Below are 14,777 nucleotides of genomic sequence, written 5' to 3'. Positions count from 1 at the left end.
TTCTACAACCCTCTATGATTCATTACACGTCATCGCTACTTAGTTACCCACAAGATTGGTTAAGTTATGACATAATTTGTCTATAGGTACTCTGACCTTGGACCTCCTTTTCACTTCCTATAGGCTAGGAACCCAAGAGATGGTTCTATGGGATTCTCTTACGTTCACTACATGATTAGCAAGCTAGTTGTGGGTCGCACTTGATTTCTAATACATTTACCAAGCCTGGTTAGTCATGGAAAGTCATGGAAAATGAGAGAACTACACTCCTTTGGCATCAATAGGATTGCCCTTTCCTTAAGAAAGGGCAAGCAGGCAATACAGTAAATCGACTATCACATACTTCCACGTCTTTTCCAAGCTTCCAAGCATTCATCTTGTTACTCCTTGTTTCTGAAAAGTCAGTGAGGTGTTAACCTCTGACTTACCCCTGAGTTCCCAGACTCAACATTTGTTGCAACTTGTCTGAACCACTTCACTATATCACACACCTGATTGCTGCGTTGTGGAATAGTCTAAGTGTAACGCTGACTTCTAAACGATAGAAGACACAGAGGTTCTCTTGCGTAAAGGTTTACTTATCAGAGGAGGCAGGGGATCAGACACAAAGGCTTCAAGTAACACGTTACTAGTATATAACAAATACTGTATTGAGTTGAGCACGAAGCTCCTATCTAAGGAAATACTATCTACTTATATAGTGGCGTCGTGCCTAGTGGACTCTTGGGAACTCACTCGAGTCCTCGGAGTCCTGGACTCTTAGGACTCTTCTCATCATCCTGCGAGTCCATCACGTGCCTAGTGGACTCCTGGGAACTCACTCGAGTCCTCGGAGTCCTGGACTCTTAGGACTCTTCTCATCATCCTGCGAGTCCGTCACGTGATACTTTCGGAACTACTATTCCCCGCTGCCCCTCCAGGTACCAGGGCCGGTCTCATGCGACCTCCCTCCTTCCTGTCCTGTAGTTGGCCAGCCTTCTTGTTCCGTCGTAACACTAAGCTACAACCCTTTGGCTCTGTTTCCTAAGACAGTGTGTTGTCTTAGTAAATTCATCCCTTCCTTGGGTGGCTAGATTCTCATATCTGGTGCACCCACCATTACAGCTGGGTGCCCTGTGTCCTTACAAAGATGATGGGCGACCGGTCATCATTTTGATATTTTCTCATGGAAAGGAGGGGACGTTTGCAATCCACATGGGCCTTACGAAAGGAAATAAGCCTAGGTGTAATGATGTATGGTTACGCTCGCGCTACATCCCACTGAGCCAAAAAGACTTAAGTATTCCGCCTCGCCCGGAATACGCGTAACATGCTTTATATACCACATGTATTGTAACGGCGGCACCCGTTACACTAGGCTCCTAACAACGAAGATATTCAAACAGGCAATTGGGAGCAGTGCACCAAAAGCTGGGCTCTGCCTAGTTACAACAGCCTGCTATAGTGGTGGATGTAACGGGTGCCGCCGTTACAGTACATGTGGTATATAAAGCGTGTTACGCGTATTCCGGGCGAGCCGAATACTGTAGTCTTTTTGGCTCAGTGGGATGTAGCGCGAGCGTAACCGTACATCGTTACAGTGGATATGCGATTAATGCAGACTTGAACATCACCACTCTTGCTGCACAAGCGAAGTGGAAAGAGAGTCTTTCATGGCCAGTTAGTGGGACTATCCGACGTCGTTTTTGAGGATCTCCTTTCGTGACAGCCTTAACCGACACACTTTTGAAGATTACTATGGAAGGCTTCAACACTGAAGAAGTGGATGACTACGATCAAAGTCCAACTTATGCAGGACTTGTTAAGCTAGTACGCGATGCTGTCCAGGAAAAAGATCCTAAGATGGAACTTACGAAATCAGGGACTCAAATTTCAGTCCACCATCCTATGTTTTCGTCGCAAGATGACCAGTGGGAGATGGAGTATTCAGAGCGGACAGGATTCCCTCTAAACAAATTCAAGGAGAGGTGGTTGCAGCTAAAGGCTGCTGGAGAACAACAAGAGCCGCCTGGAGGAGAATATCAGTTTGGTCCAGGAGAACGAATCTTTAGCTACGATATGCTGCTTACACAAGTCAAGGGACACGCACGCAAATATTTAGCTAGCAAAACCTGGTCTCGATGAGCAAGCAAAAAATGTGGCGCTTCATGGCTCCATTAATCGTCCACTCGAGGGGGTTGAAAGGCCTACGCTTATGGGCCTAGTACAGATGCGAGACTCTCTTGACTATCGTATGAGCCAAGTTATGGGGGCGGCAACGGCCTACAAGAGTTTCTGGGAGCTCGACATGCCAGATTGTGAGGAAGTCGATATTAATGCTTACTCTGGTCCAAATGTACCAAGATCATTTGACCTAGTCTGCGAGTACGCCCTATTTGACGAGCCAGCAACACTACAGGGCCACAGTTATGCGAAAGGGTTAAAGTATATCGCGTGTTGTATAGCTGAAGCTGGTTGGAACCAGGCTGAAGCTACAGCTAAACTTGATTCTTTGGTAAAGTACAAAGGTAAACTACGATGTTAAATTTCTCACTTTATAGCATGAAAAGCTAACATCTCTTTTAGAAGCAGTTGTCCGCGCTTCGGGCATCCCAAAAGTTTATGGCATGAGCCGTCTTCTGTCAACGATTAACACGAAGATATTCAAGTACGAATGGGAGATCCGGCAAGAACTCAAGACAATCTCGCAGCGCACAAAGCGAAGGATCCGGGCGATGTCCCCCGGCAAGTCCGACACACCACGCCAAAAAGGTCTCCCAGGTGAGTGGATTGAAGATACCGCTACGGCTGACATGGCAAGGTTAGGCCTCTGTGGTGCTGGACCAAGCAGTCCTGGTCCTAGTTATAGTGGACCAAGCAGTCCTAGTTCCAGTCGTGGTGGTGCTGAACCAAGCAGCCAGTAGGGATATATTCGATGAGGAAACCTCATTCAGCTTAAAAAAATCGAGAGGACAAAAGAGAAAAAGACTTCAAAACATATGCTTCGAGTTGGCGTTCGGCTGCGAAAGGTTGATATGAGAAAACAGAAAAGGGCATTAAAAAATGGGTTGGCTGTTGCATTTGGCTGAGGAAAATGGGAGGATGAAGTAGAATAAAACGATGATTTTCACAAACAACATGCATGAAGTGACCATCAACGTGGAAAAGGGTGTGCTGCCACACTTTTATGTACTACATGATACCTCTATCATGGTGACTTGGGAAATCTATCGGTGGACTTGAGATATAGTAGTTTGTTTGTACATGACTTCGCTGTCTGCCGCGGAAATAGTGGCGCTAATCTCACATATATCGTACATCCAAACTCTCCCTTCTCTGCCGCGCTATGGAGCCCAAGCTTCTAATGCAGCTCGTACCCGTCTATCCCTTACCTTCCCTCATACTGGCGCCCTACCAAATCCCCAACCACTTCTTAACCTGCCTCTTCTGCTTCGGCTGCTCCACGCTATCCTCTCCCGCTTCCATTGCTTCCTGAACAGCGACAGGAGGTGCCTCCTTGGCAGTCCACCCACCAAAGCCCTCTGTCTCCAACCCATGCGCCTTCCTGTACTCTCCCCTCTTCGCCACATCCTCCACCCTCCTCTCTCTCCTCTCCTTAGTCTCCGCGCTCCTCGCCTCGGTATCCAGCCTCAAAACCTCAAACACCGTCCTCACCGTCGCAAAGGGGTGCCATATCGCATCCTTCGGCTCCGGCAGGAGATCCCCAAACTTCGAGTCCCGTCGCAGACTAACCAGGAACGTGAACCCCGCCAGCGACGACAGGACTCCAAGCGTGATGTAGATGTGGATGCTGCGATTGTTCAGGAACCAGTGCATGAACGTCCCCTCGGGGGGCATCATGGTAGGGTATTTCTTCGTCTTCTGGGCTGCGATCTCGGATTCGCTGAGCGGGGGGCCGGGGTACCGCACTGTGCGGTTGGGTAGGCTCTTGCCGTGCGAGGGCGGGTTGAAACGTGTAGGCTTCTCGAGGACGGGAATTTTGGAGGCAGGCGCCTTGGGTTTTGTGGCCTTTGTGGAAGCGGCTCGGATGGTGCGGGAGGTGGGCGAGGTGAGACGCGGGCGCCAGGTGGAGGGACCGCGGGGGAGGAGAAAGCGTGGGATTGAGGCGGACATTGTTCCGTGTGTTGATTGCCTGTTGTCCTGGATAGGCAATCTTGAATGGGCAGTATAATTTTACCGCGTATTCCTCAGTAGTAGTGTTGCCAAAAAGAGCCGCACGAACAAATGGCTCAGGAACAAAAATATTACGGGCGCCGAGATAGGCCACGTGCGTTCTCCGCGGCACTGTTTGTTCCTTGACCCGAGGTCTCCCGAGACGGTTGAATACAAAAATGACAAAGTCGAGCCTTCTGATTGGTGGATCAGCACAACATGTGGCTGGGGGGCCGACTGATGACTGGGAGACGCTAATTTCTTGGTTTCCTGGCCGTCATGTCCGGTTTGTCCTGGGTAAGAGAAAGTTTTTCGATTCCTCCTACTTAACTTGCCTTACGTCTTGTTTTAAACATACAACAAACAAACACCTTCAATCGCTTTTATTACCTTAATACTTATTCAAAATGCCTTTCAAGGACGGTATGTAGTCCCGTTTTCTTACGCACTGGCTGGCTGTGCTGGGAATCATCGTTTGCGCAATTTATCCACGGCGACGGCGGTTTTCCATTGAGATGGAGGCGATGCCTGGGATGGGTTGAAGTTTGTCCTGGGGATGCAGAGATGCTTGGTCAATGGCATGCTGGCTTCGACGAGTGCCTACGATGAATAGATCTGGCGAAAGAGACGATGCACTTTGCCCTCTGTCAACTTCGAATTGCCATCCAAGCAAGGGGGAGACAGCTATCAACAACAGCCTCTCCTGCCTCATCTATCTCGAAATCACTCGCCAGCCAATGCATAACATGCCAGATATCCTCTGAAGCGCCATTAACTCATCGCCAACCCGCTGCCAACTTTTTCTCGTTACCCTCGGCACAGCCAAGCCTTCACCAACTCCAGAAACAGACAACTAACGCATCACGTAGGAGACTCAAAGAAGGGTGCCAACCTCTTCAAGACCCGTTGCGCACAATGCCACACCCTCGGTGATGGAGAGGCCAACAAGATCGGCCCTAACCTCCACGGTCTCTTCGGCCGCCAAACCGGCGCCGTTGAGGGCTTCGCATACACCGATGCCAACAAGCAGAAGGCTATCACCTGGAACACCGATACTCTCTTCGAGTACCTCGAGAACCCAAAGAAGTACATCCCTGGCACCAAGATGGCCTTCGGTGGACTCAAGAAGGAGAAGGACCGCAACGACCTGATCACGTAAGTTAGCCACAGCCGCTGCCAGCTCGAAACAATTCTAACAAATCCCAGCTTCCTCCGTGAGGAGACTAAATAGACGGGGACGCTGATGCTGTAATGATATAAAAGGCTGTACTTGTACAATAGGTTAGATAGCGTTGGCTGTTGGGTGGGAAAAGATCTCCTCTTTAACATCGCGTGTACGTCCTGCATATCATATAGAATAGATGAGTTGGGGCGGAAAGGTTTATTTCAATAATGTTTGTAACTATGCGCTGCGCTCTGCTCATGCTTGGGTTCCTCTATGATTCTTCTCATCCAAACGCCTTGCCGATGTTCATGTCCATCCATAATAGCCCAAGTAGTCATCTAGCCATATGTAACCTTTATCTCGTCGAATTCAACTAAGGCACTCACATATACACAAATCAAGACGCCAACATCGCTTGCCTCTCCTCTCTTTGCTCTTCCCTCTGCTTCTCCCTAGCCCCCGCCCTCTCCTTGCTAGGCAGCTTCGTCGTAGGCACACTCGGCATCACGCCTGTAACTTGCGCCTCTAGTGCCTCAAGCTCATCCTCCACCTCATCCTCATCCTGATTCGAGATCTTCCCTCCCAACATATCACTGACCTCCTACTCAAACATTAGCAACCGCTTCACACTCACTTAATAAACAGCACCAAACATACCTGCTGATAAGCCACCGCCTCCGCCGTCTCCCCCATCAACTTCTCCACCTGCTCTAACCCTCCCATCTCCTTCTGAATCTCCGTCAACACCCTCGTCCCCTCCCTCAGCCCAAACACCACATCCTTCTGCACCAGCGCAAACTCCACACTACTCGTCAGCACCTCTAGCTGCTCTAGCTGCGCATCCGTCTTCGCCAGCAGACTTTCTTGGTACTTCTTCCGCCGCAGCGCCAACAGTGCACGCGGACGGTCACCCTGCTTCAGCAGCGTCGCTGCAATAGCGTGTTCTCGGGCTGTGATCACCGTAATCCGCTTCTGGTATTTATGCAGCCTGTCGCGCTGGATTTTGAGGTTGAGAATCGCCCTGGGGAGGGGTGAGTAAGGCATACGAGAGGGGCAGGCACGTACTCATCTTGCGCGGACGGCTTGCTGGCAGTACTGCCCATGGCTGCTGAATCGCGGGGTTATTTGAAAGCGACGAAGGCGCATGCTTCGGCTGGAATCTTATAGTTGTATTGTCATTGTCAACGGTTTTTTGTGTCTTGGAGGCCCTGTTTTCGGAGCAGAAGGTCGAGGGCGTCATCCACCCTAAAGGCGGTCGGGGTGCGATAACGGGAGTTGCCGGCGCGATTACAGGGGTGCAGTTGGGAAAGTCAAAAAGTTTGGACGGGGAACACAACATCACCGATCGGTGCGACTTCTTGGGATTTTTGACTTTGCAAATCTACGTGTGACTTATGATTTATCGCAGCGATGCCGATTAGAAGCGGCCAGAGGCCAAGTTTGACGCAGAGTCTTGATCGCGAGGTGGGTTTTGCGAGAAAAGTTGTGGGGAAATATTCTAATCGCTACAGATATACCAAGTTGTTCGCAAAATCGCTGACGAGCAGGCCGAGCGTGAGGATGGCGGGAAGAGGCTTTCTACATCGGTAGTATACGACAGCATTAAGAATTCGAATTCAAGTCTTAGGCGCAGACCGAAGAAGTTGCTCGATGACTCGATCGACCGTGTTCTACTAGTTATAAAAGAGGAGCAGGATGATAGCGAGGCTTCGCTGGATGGGGATTTTGATGGGATCGCCGATGCTGTACCTGTACTGAAGGAGCACAATGTCATGAATAGGAGCATTACGAAGTTGTGGGCGCAACCGAAGGCATCCCTCACACCGAACACACAATCAGATGCCTTAACGACGGGACAAACTACACCTTCAACTCCAACCCAGGCACTCGATGGAGATGCGACGACGCCGGGCAAGGCGGACAGACATACCAATGGAGAGCCGCACAAGAAGCGCCGCAAGGCAGAGAGAGAGCCAAAGAAAGAAGTCGACCGCACTCCACCCGCAGACATCTCCCTCGCCAACCTCGGCGGTGTCGACGCAGTGATCGAAGAGCTGAACGAACTCGTCGCCATGCCCATGCTCTACCCCGAAACATACCTCCGTACCGGCATCCAGCCGCCCCGCGGTGTCCTCCTCCACGGCCCGCCCGGATGCGGCAAGACTATGATCGCTAACGCCTTCGCATCCGAAATAGGCGTCTCCTTCATCCCCATCTCGGCGCCCTCGCTCGTAGCCGGCATGTCCGGCGAGTCTGAGAAGAAGATCCGCGAGATCTTCGACGAGGCGAAGAAAATGGCTCCCTGTCTTGTCTTCATCGATGAGATCGACGTTATCATGGGGAAGCGTGAGAGCGCGCAGCGTGAGATGGAGAAGCGTATTGTTGCGCAGATGCTGACGTGCATGGACGACATGGCGCTGGAGAAGACGGACGGGAAACCTGTCATCATCATCGCTGCCACCAACAGACCCGACAGCATTGACCCCGCGCTCCGCCGCGCGGGACGCTTCAACAAGGAAATCAACCTCGGCGTACCAAACGAGGCGTCGCGCGAGAAGATCCTGCGTGCGCTGACGCAAAAGCTCATGTTACCCGATGAATTCGACTTCCTCAAGCTCGCCAAGATGACTCCCGGTTTCGTCGGCGCGGATCTCAATGATGTCGTCTCGGTCGCCGGCACAGAAGCGATGAAGCGCATGATGACAGCTCTCAAGCAGCGCGTCGTAGACACCCCCCTAACTCCCCCAACGGCACTCACAACAGATGTCATGGAAATCGATAGCATCCTCACTGCCGCCTCTACCTCCGCCACTACTACCACCTCCACCGACCTAACCGCACACCCGACCCCCCTCTCCGCCCCACTCCGCCTCCTCCGCAGCCTCGTCAAGCACGCCGGCGAAACACCCCCCGACGGAGACTTCTCAATTACCTACTCCGATTTCCTCGCCGCCATCCCCAAAGTCCAGCCCTCCGCGCGCCGCGAGGGATTCGCTACCATCCCCGACACGACGTGGGCGCACATCGGGGCTCTGCACACCGTGCGCGAGCAGCTGACTATGGCCATCATCGAGCCCATCCGTCGCCCCGCCGCCTTCGCGCGCGTGGGTATCACAGCCCCAACTGGTGTCTTACTCTGGGGACCGCCAGGGTGCGGTAAGACGCTCCTAGCGAAGGCGGTAGCGAACGAGTCGAAGGCGAATTTCATCTCCATCAAGGGCCCTGAGCTACTAAACAAGTACGTCGGCGAGTCCGAGCGCGCAGTCCGACAAGTCTTCGAGCGCGCGCGCTCCTCCGTCCCCTGCATCCTATTCTTCGACGAGCTGGACGCTCTCGTCCCCAAGCGCGAGGACTCGTTGTCTGAAGCAAGCAGCAAAGTCGTCAACACGCTGCTCACCGAACTGGACGGCCTCAGCAGTCGCGCGGGCATCTACGTCGTCGCCGCCACGAACAGACCGGACATGATCGACCCCGCGATGCTGCGCCCGGGCCGCCTGGGGACGAGCGTCTTCATCGACTTGCCGAATGCCGATGAGCGGGTCGAGATTCTGCGCGCGCTGTATGCGAAGGCACTGCCGGGGGCGGTGATGGAGGGGTTGGAGGAGGTGGCGAGGGATGGGAGGGCGGAGGGGTATTCGGGGGCGGATTTGGGGAATTTGCATCAGGCTGCTGCGGTGGCGGCGTTGAGGAGGGATGGGGGGAGTGAGGAGGTCAGGATTGAGAGGGTGGATTGGGAGGTTGCGCTGGGTTCGGTGAAGCCGAGTGTGAAGGATGCGGGGAAGTATCGGAGGTTGAAGGAGAGGGGGATGTAAAAGAGGGGGGGGGGGGGTCGTCTTGGGGATGACTTGATGGTGGGGTTATGCATTTTTTAGGAGTTTGAGATGGAGATAATGGATGTTGGTATTTGTCTTTGATTATGTGCACCTGTGAAGTCTATATTATACATGTTTTGGCCGTCGACAAAAGTCCTCCAACCTTTAATGCCTCATGCTTCATGCCTTGCGTGTCTATGCTTCCATACAAACAGTGCAAACAAAGTATATGCCTCATGTCGCAGAAGGGCCGACATATGCTCTTCCCCAACCGCCCTTCCCGCGCGCCAAGTTGTTAATTAACAACCCCCGTCCGTCTATATAAAGCCACTCTGCCTTTCGTTCCTTCCCACATTCTCTCGTTCTTTCCCTCTTTTTATCCATCCGCCGTTCGTCCCTTCCCTCCTTCCAAGGCGTCAGTATACCTCAACACAGCCCAACATATAATTGCGACCTACCATTCGTCTCTCGTATCCCCTCCACGCCAGTATTAAAGCACATGACTTCAAGCCGTTGAATGCCTCGTCCTAATCGTCCACCAAATAGTTCGACCTCCAGTCAATCCAACACAATAACCTCCCCCGGTCTTGGCGTACTCCCCGAATACATCTTCGGCCCATTCGGTGCCGGCCCAGGAGCGACTTCATACCGCACCTTGCCCCCACGCGGTCTAACCTGTCGCGCTGCATATCTTGGATCTCCGATGTCCTCCGCAGGCCGTGTACGAACTTCCCGGTACTGCTGCTCTCGTGAAGGGCTAATATGACAGAGGATAGCGTCAGCGAACTGACAGGGAGAGAGAGAGAGAAATATAAAACACTAGACTTACACGCGTCGATACTCTACAGGCTGCGGCTCAAAGTCGCCGTATGGACGTTCGGCTGGTAGGAGTCTGGCTGGTAAAGCAGAATGGGGACGTTCAGCTGGTAAAGGCCTCGCTGGTAATTCTGGACGCGGACGCTCCGCTGGTGGGGGTCTCGCCGGCAAATACAACGGTACAGGGTCACGAGACTGGTACTCTGCCTGCTCGCGGGTCACTCCAACAGGGCGCTGATAGTACTGTGGCTCCTGAGCAGCATAGCGTTGTTCATACGCTCCCGGAGGGCGGTTCTCAGACACATAAGCAGTCGGCCGCTGCTGCTCTACAACTCGCTGCCGCATAGGCGCCTGAGACTCACCTCGCTGCGCACGATCATCTAATGAAAGCTTACCAAAAGCCGCATTATGGTCTGCCACGTGCCTGACAGGCCGGAGCTCTCTAGGCGCCAGAGGCTGCTGAGACATCATAGACGGCTGGCTATCAACGACAGCATTCTGGGTAAATGCGTGATCGTAGCGGCGCTCCTCTATCCCCTGGGATGACGCGGCTGATGAAGACGAAGGAAAGAAACGGTCATCTGCACGTGGCACTGGACGGAGACGAACATACTCGACGCCCGTGTTGGCAGGCTGAAAGACGCCAGGGTCCGCAGCTACGCGGCGGCGCTTGGGCACGACCTCGGGCTCGTCGTCGTAGATGACGTTGGAGTGGACGGGGAGGGGTCTGAAGCGCTTGGGCTCAGGCTCACCGCGTGTGTACAATACCTGTTCTTCATGAGCCCGCGGTGGGGCGTTCCTCGCCTGGCGGACACTCATCATGACTGGTGATTCTCTCCTATCCGGGCGGTCGCTGGGCAAATCGCCGCGCTCAATGGATGGGAGGGCATCGTGCGGACTGAATGGCCGAGTCATACCGGCTAGCTGGCGCGGTTCTCGGGCTCGCGGTGCCTCGGATCTCCAAGGTTCACCGGTTTCAGTGACTATGGGCCGGTCCACATATTCATAGGTGGACCTGGGTGGTGGGTCTTTGTACTGATCAAGGATGTTGGACCTCAACATTACCTCGCGTTGCACGTAGTGGCCCTGTTCTGGTGCCCGACTAACAGGTGCTTGTTGGTATTGGACAGATTCCAAAGGTCGGCTGACAGGTAACTGCTTCCTGTTATCAGTACAAATGGTACTCCCTCCTACGTTGAAACTTACTTCACGATATCTGGGCTGATTATCAACAACGTTTCTCTGTAAGCGTTGTGGCTCTTCAGCAGGCAGACGTTCATCGCCGCCATAAAATCCGGATACATTATTGGTCAGTCTGTGAGCATGTCTGGACTCATTATTCCTCCGGTCATCATAGGACGGCTGTCTGACTGGTGCTGCATGCGAAGCTTGTTGCCTCTTCTGGGCGTCTTCCCAAGCCTGGTAACGCTTGAAGCCTCGCCTTGCCTGCTTATCCTTCCGCCCTCGCGCCTGCTTGTTGTTTGTCTTCGAACGTGTGCGTGTAGCGATCTCAGAGTAAGCGTCTCCTTCGCCTCCCTCGTTTCTCCTTGGATCATCGACATGGAATCTGTTCCCGTGTCGAGGTGGGTTGGTCCCTTGTCGATGTGGCGCGGCATGCAAAACTTCACGTAGAAATTGAACCTCGTCATCATCAGATGCACTTTCTTCCTCCTCTTCGCTTTCCTCATCAGAGTCCGGAATCACAACGACTTCGCGCAAGAGTTCATCCAGCTGATCCCGGCCCGTCTCTTCGTCTCCGCGCCATTTCATGATGAAATCCAAGCAGAGCGGTTCCACCACTCGCCTCGCATTGAGATAATCCGTCTCGTGTAGCAGTTTGTCGTATCTGGTGTGGTTGTGGCGGATGTGAGCGTTGGCGGCTAGCTGCACGCGGCGTGAAAGGGTGAGCTCGGGCTGCAACCCAACCACGGGTTTTCCCTGGAATATAGCTCCTATCTGGAAGGCGTGCTGGATGATCATCTCTCGATCAGTGTTCGGAATCCTGGGGAACAGATCTCTCAGCGCTGCATCTGCCTGCTTGTTTATTTCTTCCTGTGTCTCTGGGATCTCATCTCCCGAATTCTCCACGATGGGTTTGCCATCGCCTGTGACAGCTTGTAAACCCCCAAGAGTAGACGCGGCTTGGTCAACAATATAGCTTCGAAAATGGAACCCTATTCGATGGATATGATCAAACAAGTTGTGATTTTGCTCCTTCGTATTCTGCATCCACCTCGTCAGTAACACATCCACCGAGGAGTCCGACAAACCTACCGAAACAATAAAAATCATCGCCCCCACCTCCCTCGACACCTCCTTACACGCCTTACTCAACTCCGGATTTCCCACCGGCACAAACGTAAACCCGGCCGGCGGCGTCTTATCATTCGTAATACAAAACTCCAACTTCTTCTTCTTCTCCTTATTCTCCGTAAACTCCCAGTACGAGTTCGCATACTTGAGCTTCGCATGCACCGGCACGGCGACCAGGTCCGTCCGCGGCAGCGGCGGCGGCGCCTTGGGCCTCGACGACACCTTCGCTACCCTCGCCGCTTCCCGCCCTTTCTTGCCCCTGCGATGCCTCTGCACCGCAGCCGGCCGGCGCGCAGCGGCGCCTGCTAGCGCGGCGCCCCGTGCTTTCTCGCGCGGCATGGCTGGAGAGGCGCGCGTTGCTTACCTCGGTGCCTGGCGGCGTGGGGCCATGGTTTCTAGAGCGTTAGTTGGGGTGAGAGTGACGGGTATTGAGAAAGTAGTAGTGAGATGAGAAGGAAAAGGTGGTGAGTCCTGTTGTCCTGGTACTTTCGCGGACAAGAGGAAACAAAGCTGGTGCCCTGGCAGATGCTGAGGGGGAGCTTTTTTTTGGGCCTCGACGACGGAGGTGGATTGCGGTGCTGGAGATGGTTGGGTGGAGGCGGCTAGGTACGGTAACCCAAAGGCAACCACTTCTGCAGATTTCTCTTATCGGCGATTGCGGGGATCAATAAAATCTATGACATCATTGTGAAAGGGGGCGTTACAGTTACATGATTACCCTTTTATTAATTTATACCAAAATCAAGTTTATTGTTTGATATTTAGCTATACTGCTATGGCGCTTTCGCTATAGACCAGGCATGTACTGTACTACTAAACTAATGTACACGGGAGCCACCCAGGGAATCAAACACCCGGCCCATGCTCATCGTGACATATGCTAGCAAACTCCCCCGACAATGCGCATCACTTGTCTTCAAGTGCATTGATGTGCTTCTTTAAGAACTCAAATACCGAGAAGAAGATCGCATTTACAATGGCGGAGCGGCTCATGGAAACCCCTATCCCCCTGTACATTCGTTTATTGGAGAATTGGATCTTGGGTTTCATGGCGTTGCCTTTCTGGTGCATGAGACAGTTGCGTTGATATATGCTCTTTGCCGAGTCGATGGGGTAGATCAGAGCCCAGCTTACTACTCCGCAGAGACCTCCCGCGCCGGCTACCGCTACTGGTGAGGTGGTGGTGTTGTCACCACGGTAGGTTAGTAGGACCTGTTTGACGCTCTCGTAGGTCATAAAGTAGATTGCCGTGCCTAGAGTATCTCGGACTGAAAGCTAATGTTAGTCTGTATGGTGACGCTGTCGGGTATGTCCACTTACGGAGGTGGAGGCTGAACCCCGAATATAGACCCCCAATGCCACGTGTCTTGACAATGTGTTTCGCAGTGCTCCATGTTCCTTTATTCTGATAACTGGCAGCAATGGTATTGACGGATGCAGTATTGCTACTTCCAGTTGGGTCTGTGAGGGAGCTGGTGATGTTCTTGCCAGCCATCAATACCGAGACCTGAGCACTTAATTTGGTCAACTCGAACGGACCTGTGTGAATTGCGTCAGTTGGTGGCCTGTAGGACGAGATGAGAGTACTCACAGGCAACTATTGTAATAAAAGAGCCAGCTGTTGCACCTGCCGCTCCGACGCATGCCACTGTCGAGAAGCTGGGGTAGTTCCCAGGAGTGTTGATGCGGCTCATAGGGTCCACCCCAAAGTTGCGCTTCATCCAACCGGAGTATGTATATTTCGACCTCTGGTACACGGACATCGACACCGTCCGTACAAACGTAATAGACGCGACAGGAGCCGTGACACCTGTTTGTTTGGGTTATTAAAAGCCCATGAGCCACAGATTGCATCGGTTTGCATACCTCGAAAGAAGCCCCTCAGTCTCTCCGTCTGGTAGGTTTTGTGAACGCAGTCGAGGAAGCTGTTGTATCTGTATGTCTGCATCCGCGTCTTCACCGAGTCCAGCGGGAACTGTAGTAATCACAATGATCAGCATGGGCTCCCTACTAGCTGCGGGGTAAAAGAGCGGGACTCACAGAGAGGAAGGTGGACAGGACGCTGCTGCTGCTCGCCGCGATCTCAGTCCTGTACCGCTTGAGGAATCGCTTTGGGGGAGGAGCCGAGGAGCCAAAAGGCGCGGCAAAGGCCTCGGTAGGGGCCTGGGGGTAGGCATTCTCACGAGGCGGTGTTCGGCCCATGCTGTCGCAAGGGGTGATCGCGGCCGGCGAAGGAGACAATGGCCTTGGAAGACCAATGTTCCTCAACGCAGTCGCGAAAGGGCGCGGAGCAAATAGAAGTCCATGAGCAGTTTGAAGCGACGTTCCGACTCTGGGGAAGCGTTTTGGGAAGGGGAAGGTTAGTTTGCGACCATGTTCTTGATCGTTTGTCAGAGAGAGAGAATGGGGGAAAGGGGAGTAGGGGAGTAGGGGAGTAGGGGAGTAGGGAGCAGGGGAGTAGGGCAGGGGAGTAGGGGAGGGGAGTAGGGGAGTAGGGGAGTAGGGGAGTAGGGGAGTAG

At 53.1% G+C, this 14,777-nt stretch overlaps 7 protein-coding genes across 7 annotated transcripts; 3 read left to right on the top strand and 4 right to left on the bottom strand.

Moving 5' to 3' along the window:
• Positions 1-1,737: 1,737 nt before the first annotated feature.
• Positions 1,738-2,903, top strand: VC83_04089 (uncharacterized protein; the record flags this gene model as incomplete). The annotated part of the gene is made up of 3 exons (XM_024467726.1): positions 1,738-2,029; positions 2,106-2,507; positions 2,566-2,903. The coding sequence occupies 3 exons, from the start codon at positions 1,738-1,740 to the stop codon at positions 2,901-2,903; spliced, it is 1,032 nt and encodes a 343-aa protein (XP_024325025.1).
• A 24-nt stretch (positions 2,904-2,927) lies between these two features.
• On the bottom strand, positions 2,928-4,182 carry VC83_04088 (uncharacterized protein). Its single transcript, XM_024467725.1, has one exon. The coding sequence runs from the start codon at positions 4,111-4,113 to the stop codon at positions 3,391-3,393; it is 723 nt and encodes a 240-aa protein (XP_024325026.1). The 5' UTR covers positions 4,114-4,182; the 3' UTR covers positions 2,928-3,390.
• Positions 4,183-4,432: 250 nt separating this feature from the next.
• CYC1_1 (iso-1-cytochrome c) lies at positions 4,433-5,543 on the top strand. Its single transcript, XM_024467724.1, has 3 exons — positions 4,433-4,575; positions 5,022-5,307; positions 5,359-5,543. The coding sequence occupies exons 1-3, from the start codon at positions 4,560-4,562 to the stop codon at positions 5,381-5,383; spliced, it is 327 nt and encodes a 108-aa protein (XP_024325019.1). The 5' UTR covers positions 4,433-4,559; the 3' UTR covers positions 5,384-5,543.
• VPS20_1 (ESCRT-III subunit protein vps20) lies at positions 5,534-6,522 on the bottom strand. Its single transcript, XM_024467723.1, has 3 exons — positions 6,383-6,522; positions 5,975-6,338; positions 5,534-5,918 (listed from the first exon to the last, which is right to left on the bottom strand). The coding sequence occupies exons 1-3, from the start codon at positions 6,418-6,420 to the stop codon at positions 5,715-5,717; spliced, it is 606 nt and encodes a 201-aa protein (XP_024325020.1). The 5' UTR covers positions 6,421-6,522; the 3' UTR covers positions 5,534-5,714.
• A 115-nt stretch (positions 6,523-6,637) lies between these two features.
• On the top strand, positions 6,638-9,129 carry VC83_04085 (uncharacterized protein; the record flags this gene model as incomplete). The annotated part of the gene is made up of 2 exons (XM_024467722.1): positions 6,638-6,781; positions 6,829-9,129. Exons 1-2 carry the CDS (start codon positions 6,728-6,730, stop codon positions 9,127-9,129), a joined length of 2,355 nt encoding a protein of 784 aa, XP_024325017.1. The 5' UTR covers positions 6,638-6,727.
• Positions 9,130-9,212: 83 nt separating this feature from the next.
• VC83_04084 (uncharacterized protein) lies at positions 9,213-12,597 on the bottom strand (the record flags this gene model as incomplete). Its single annotated transcript, XM_024467721.1, has 4 exons — positions 9,213-9,534; positions 9,588-9,886; positions 9,959-12,168; positions 12,220-12,597. 3 exons carry the CDS (start codon positions 12,595-12,597, stop codon positions 9,688-9,690), a joined length of 2,787 nt encoding a protein of 928 aa, XP_024325018.1. The 3' UTR covers positions 9,213-9,534; positions 9,588-9,687.
• A 413-nt stretch (positions 12,598-13,010) lies between these two features.
• VC83_04083 (uncharacterized protein) lies at positions 13,011-14,694 on the bottom strand. Its single transcript, XM_024467720.1, has 5 exons — positions 14,299-14,694; positions 14,125-14,233; positions 13,850-14,068; positions 13,579-13,797; positions 13,011-13,526 (listed from the first exon to the last, which is right to left on the bottom strand). The coding sequence occupies exons 1-5, from the start codon at positions 14,458-14,460 to the stop codon at positions 13,165-13,167; spliced, it is 1,071 nt and encodes a 356-aa protein (XP_024325023.1). The 5' UTR covers positions 14,461-14,694; the 3' UTR covers positions 13,011-13,164.
• Positions 14,695-14,777: the final 83 nt, after the last annotated feature.

This window comes from Pseudogymnoascus destructans (genome assembly GCF_001641265.1).
Source record: "Pseudogymnoascus destructans isolate 20631-21 unplaced genomic scaffold scaffold_8, whole genome shotgun sequence".
NCBI lineage: Eukaryota > Fungi > Ascomycota > Leotiomycetes > Thelebolales > Thelebolaceae > Pseudogymnoascus > Pseudogymnoascus destructans.
Note: the sequence above shows the minus strand (reverse complement) of the source record. Positions and strands in the feature narration are given on the sequence as shown.

Excerpts from the sequence above, each read along its gene's own strand:
- VC83_04088 (XM_024467725.1), bottom strand. The coding sequence starts at position 4,113 with ATGTCCGCCTCAATCCCACGCTTTCTCCTCCCCCGCGGTCCCTCCACC.
- CYC1_1 (XM_024467724.1), top strand. Across the intron at positions 5,308-5,358 it reads GACCGCAACGACCTGATCAC|CTTCCTCCGTGAGGAGACTA; the intron begins GTAAGTTAGCCA and ends AACAAATCCCAG.
- VPS20_1 (XM_024467723.1), bottom strand. The coding sequence starts at position 6,420 with ATGGGCAGTACTGCCAGCAAGCCGTCCGCGCAAGATGA. Across the intron at positions 6,339-6,382 it reads AAGCCGTCCGCGCAAGATGA|GGCGATTCTCAACCTCAAAA; the intron begins GTACGTGCCTGC and ends ACCCCTCCCCAG. Across the intron at positions 5,919-5,974 it reads AGGCGGTGGCTTATCAGCAG|GAGGTCAGTGATATGTTGGG; the intron begins GTATGTTTGGTG and ends ATGTTTGAGTAG.
- VC83_04083 (XM_024467720.1), bottom strand. The coding sequence starts at position 14,460 with ATGGGCCGAACACCGCCTCGTGAGAATGCCTACCCCCAGGCCCCTACC. Across the intron at positions 14,234-14,298 it reads TCCTGTCCACCTTCCTCTCT|TTCCCGCTGGACTCGGTGAA; the intron begins GTGAGTCCCGCT and ends TGATTACTACAG. Across the intron at positions 13,527-13,578 it reads GGGGTTCAGCCTCCACCTCC|TCCGAGATACTCTAGGCACG; the intron begins GTAAGTGGACAT and ends ATTAGCTTTCAG.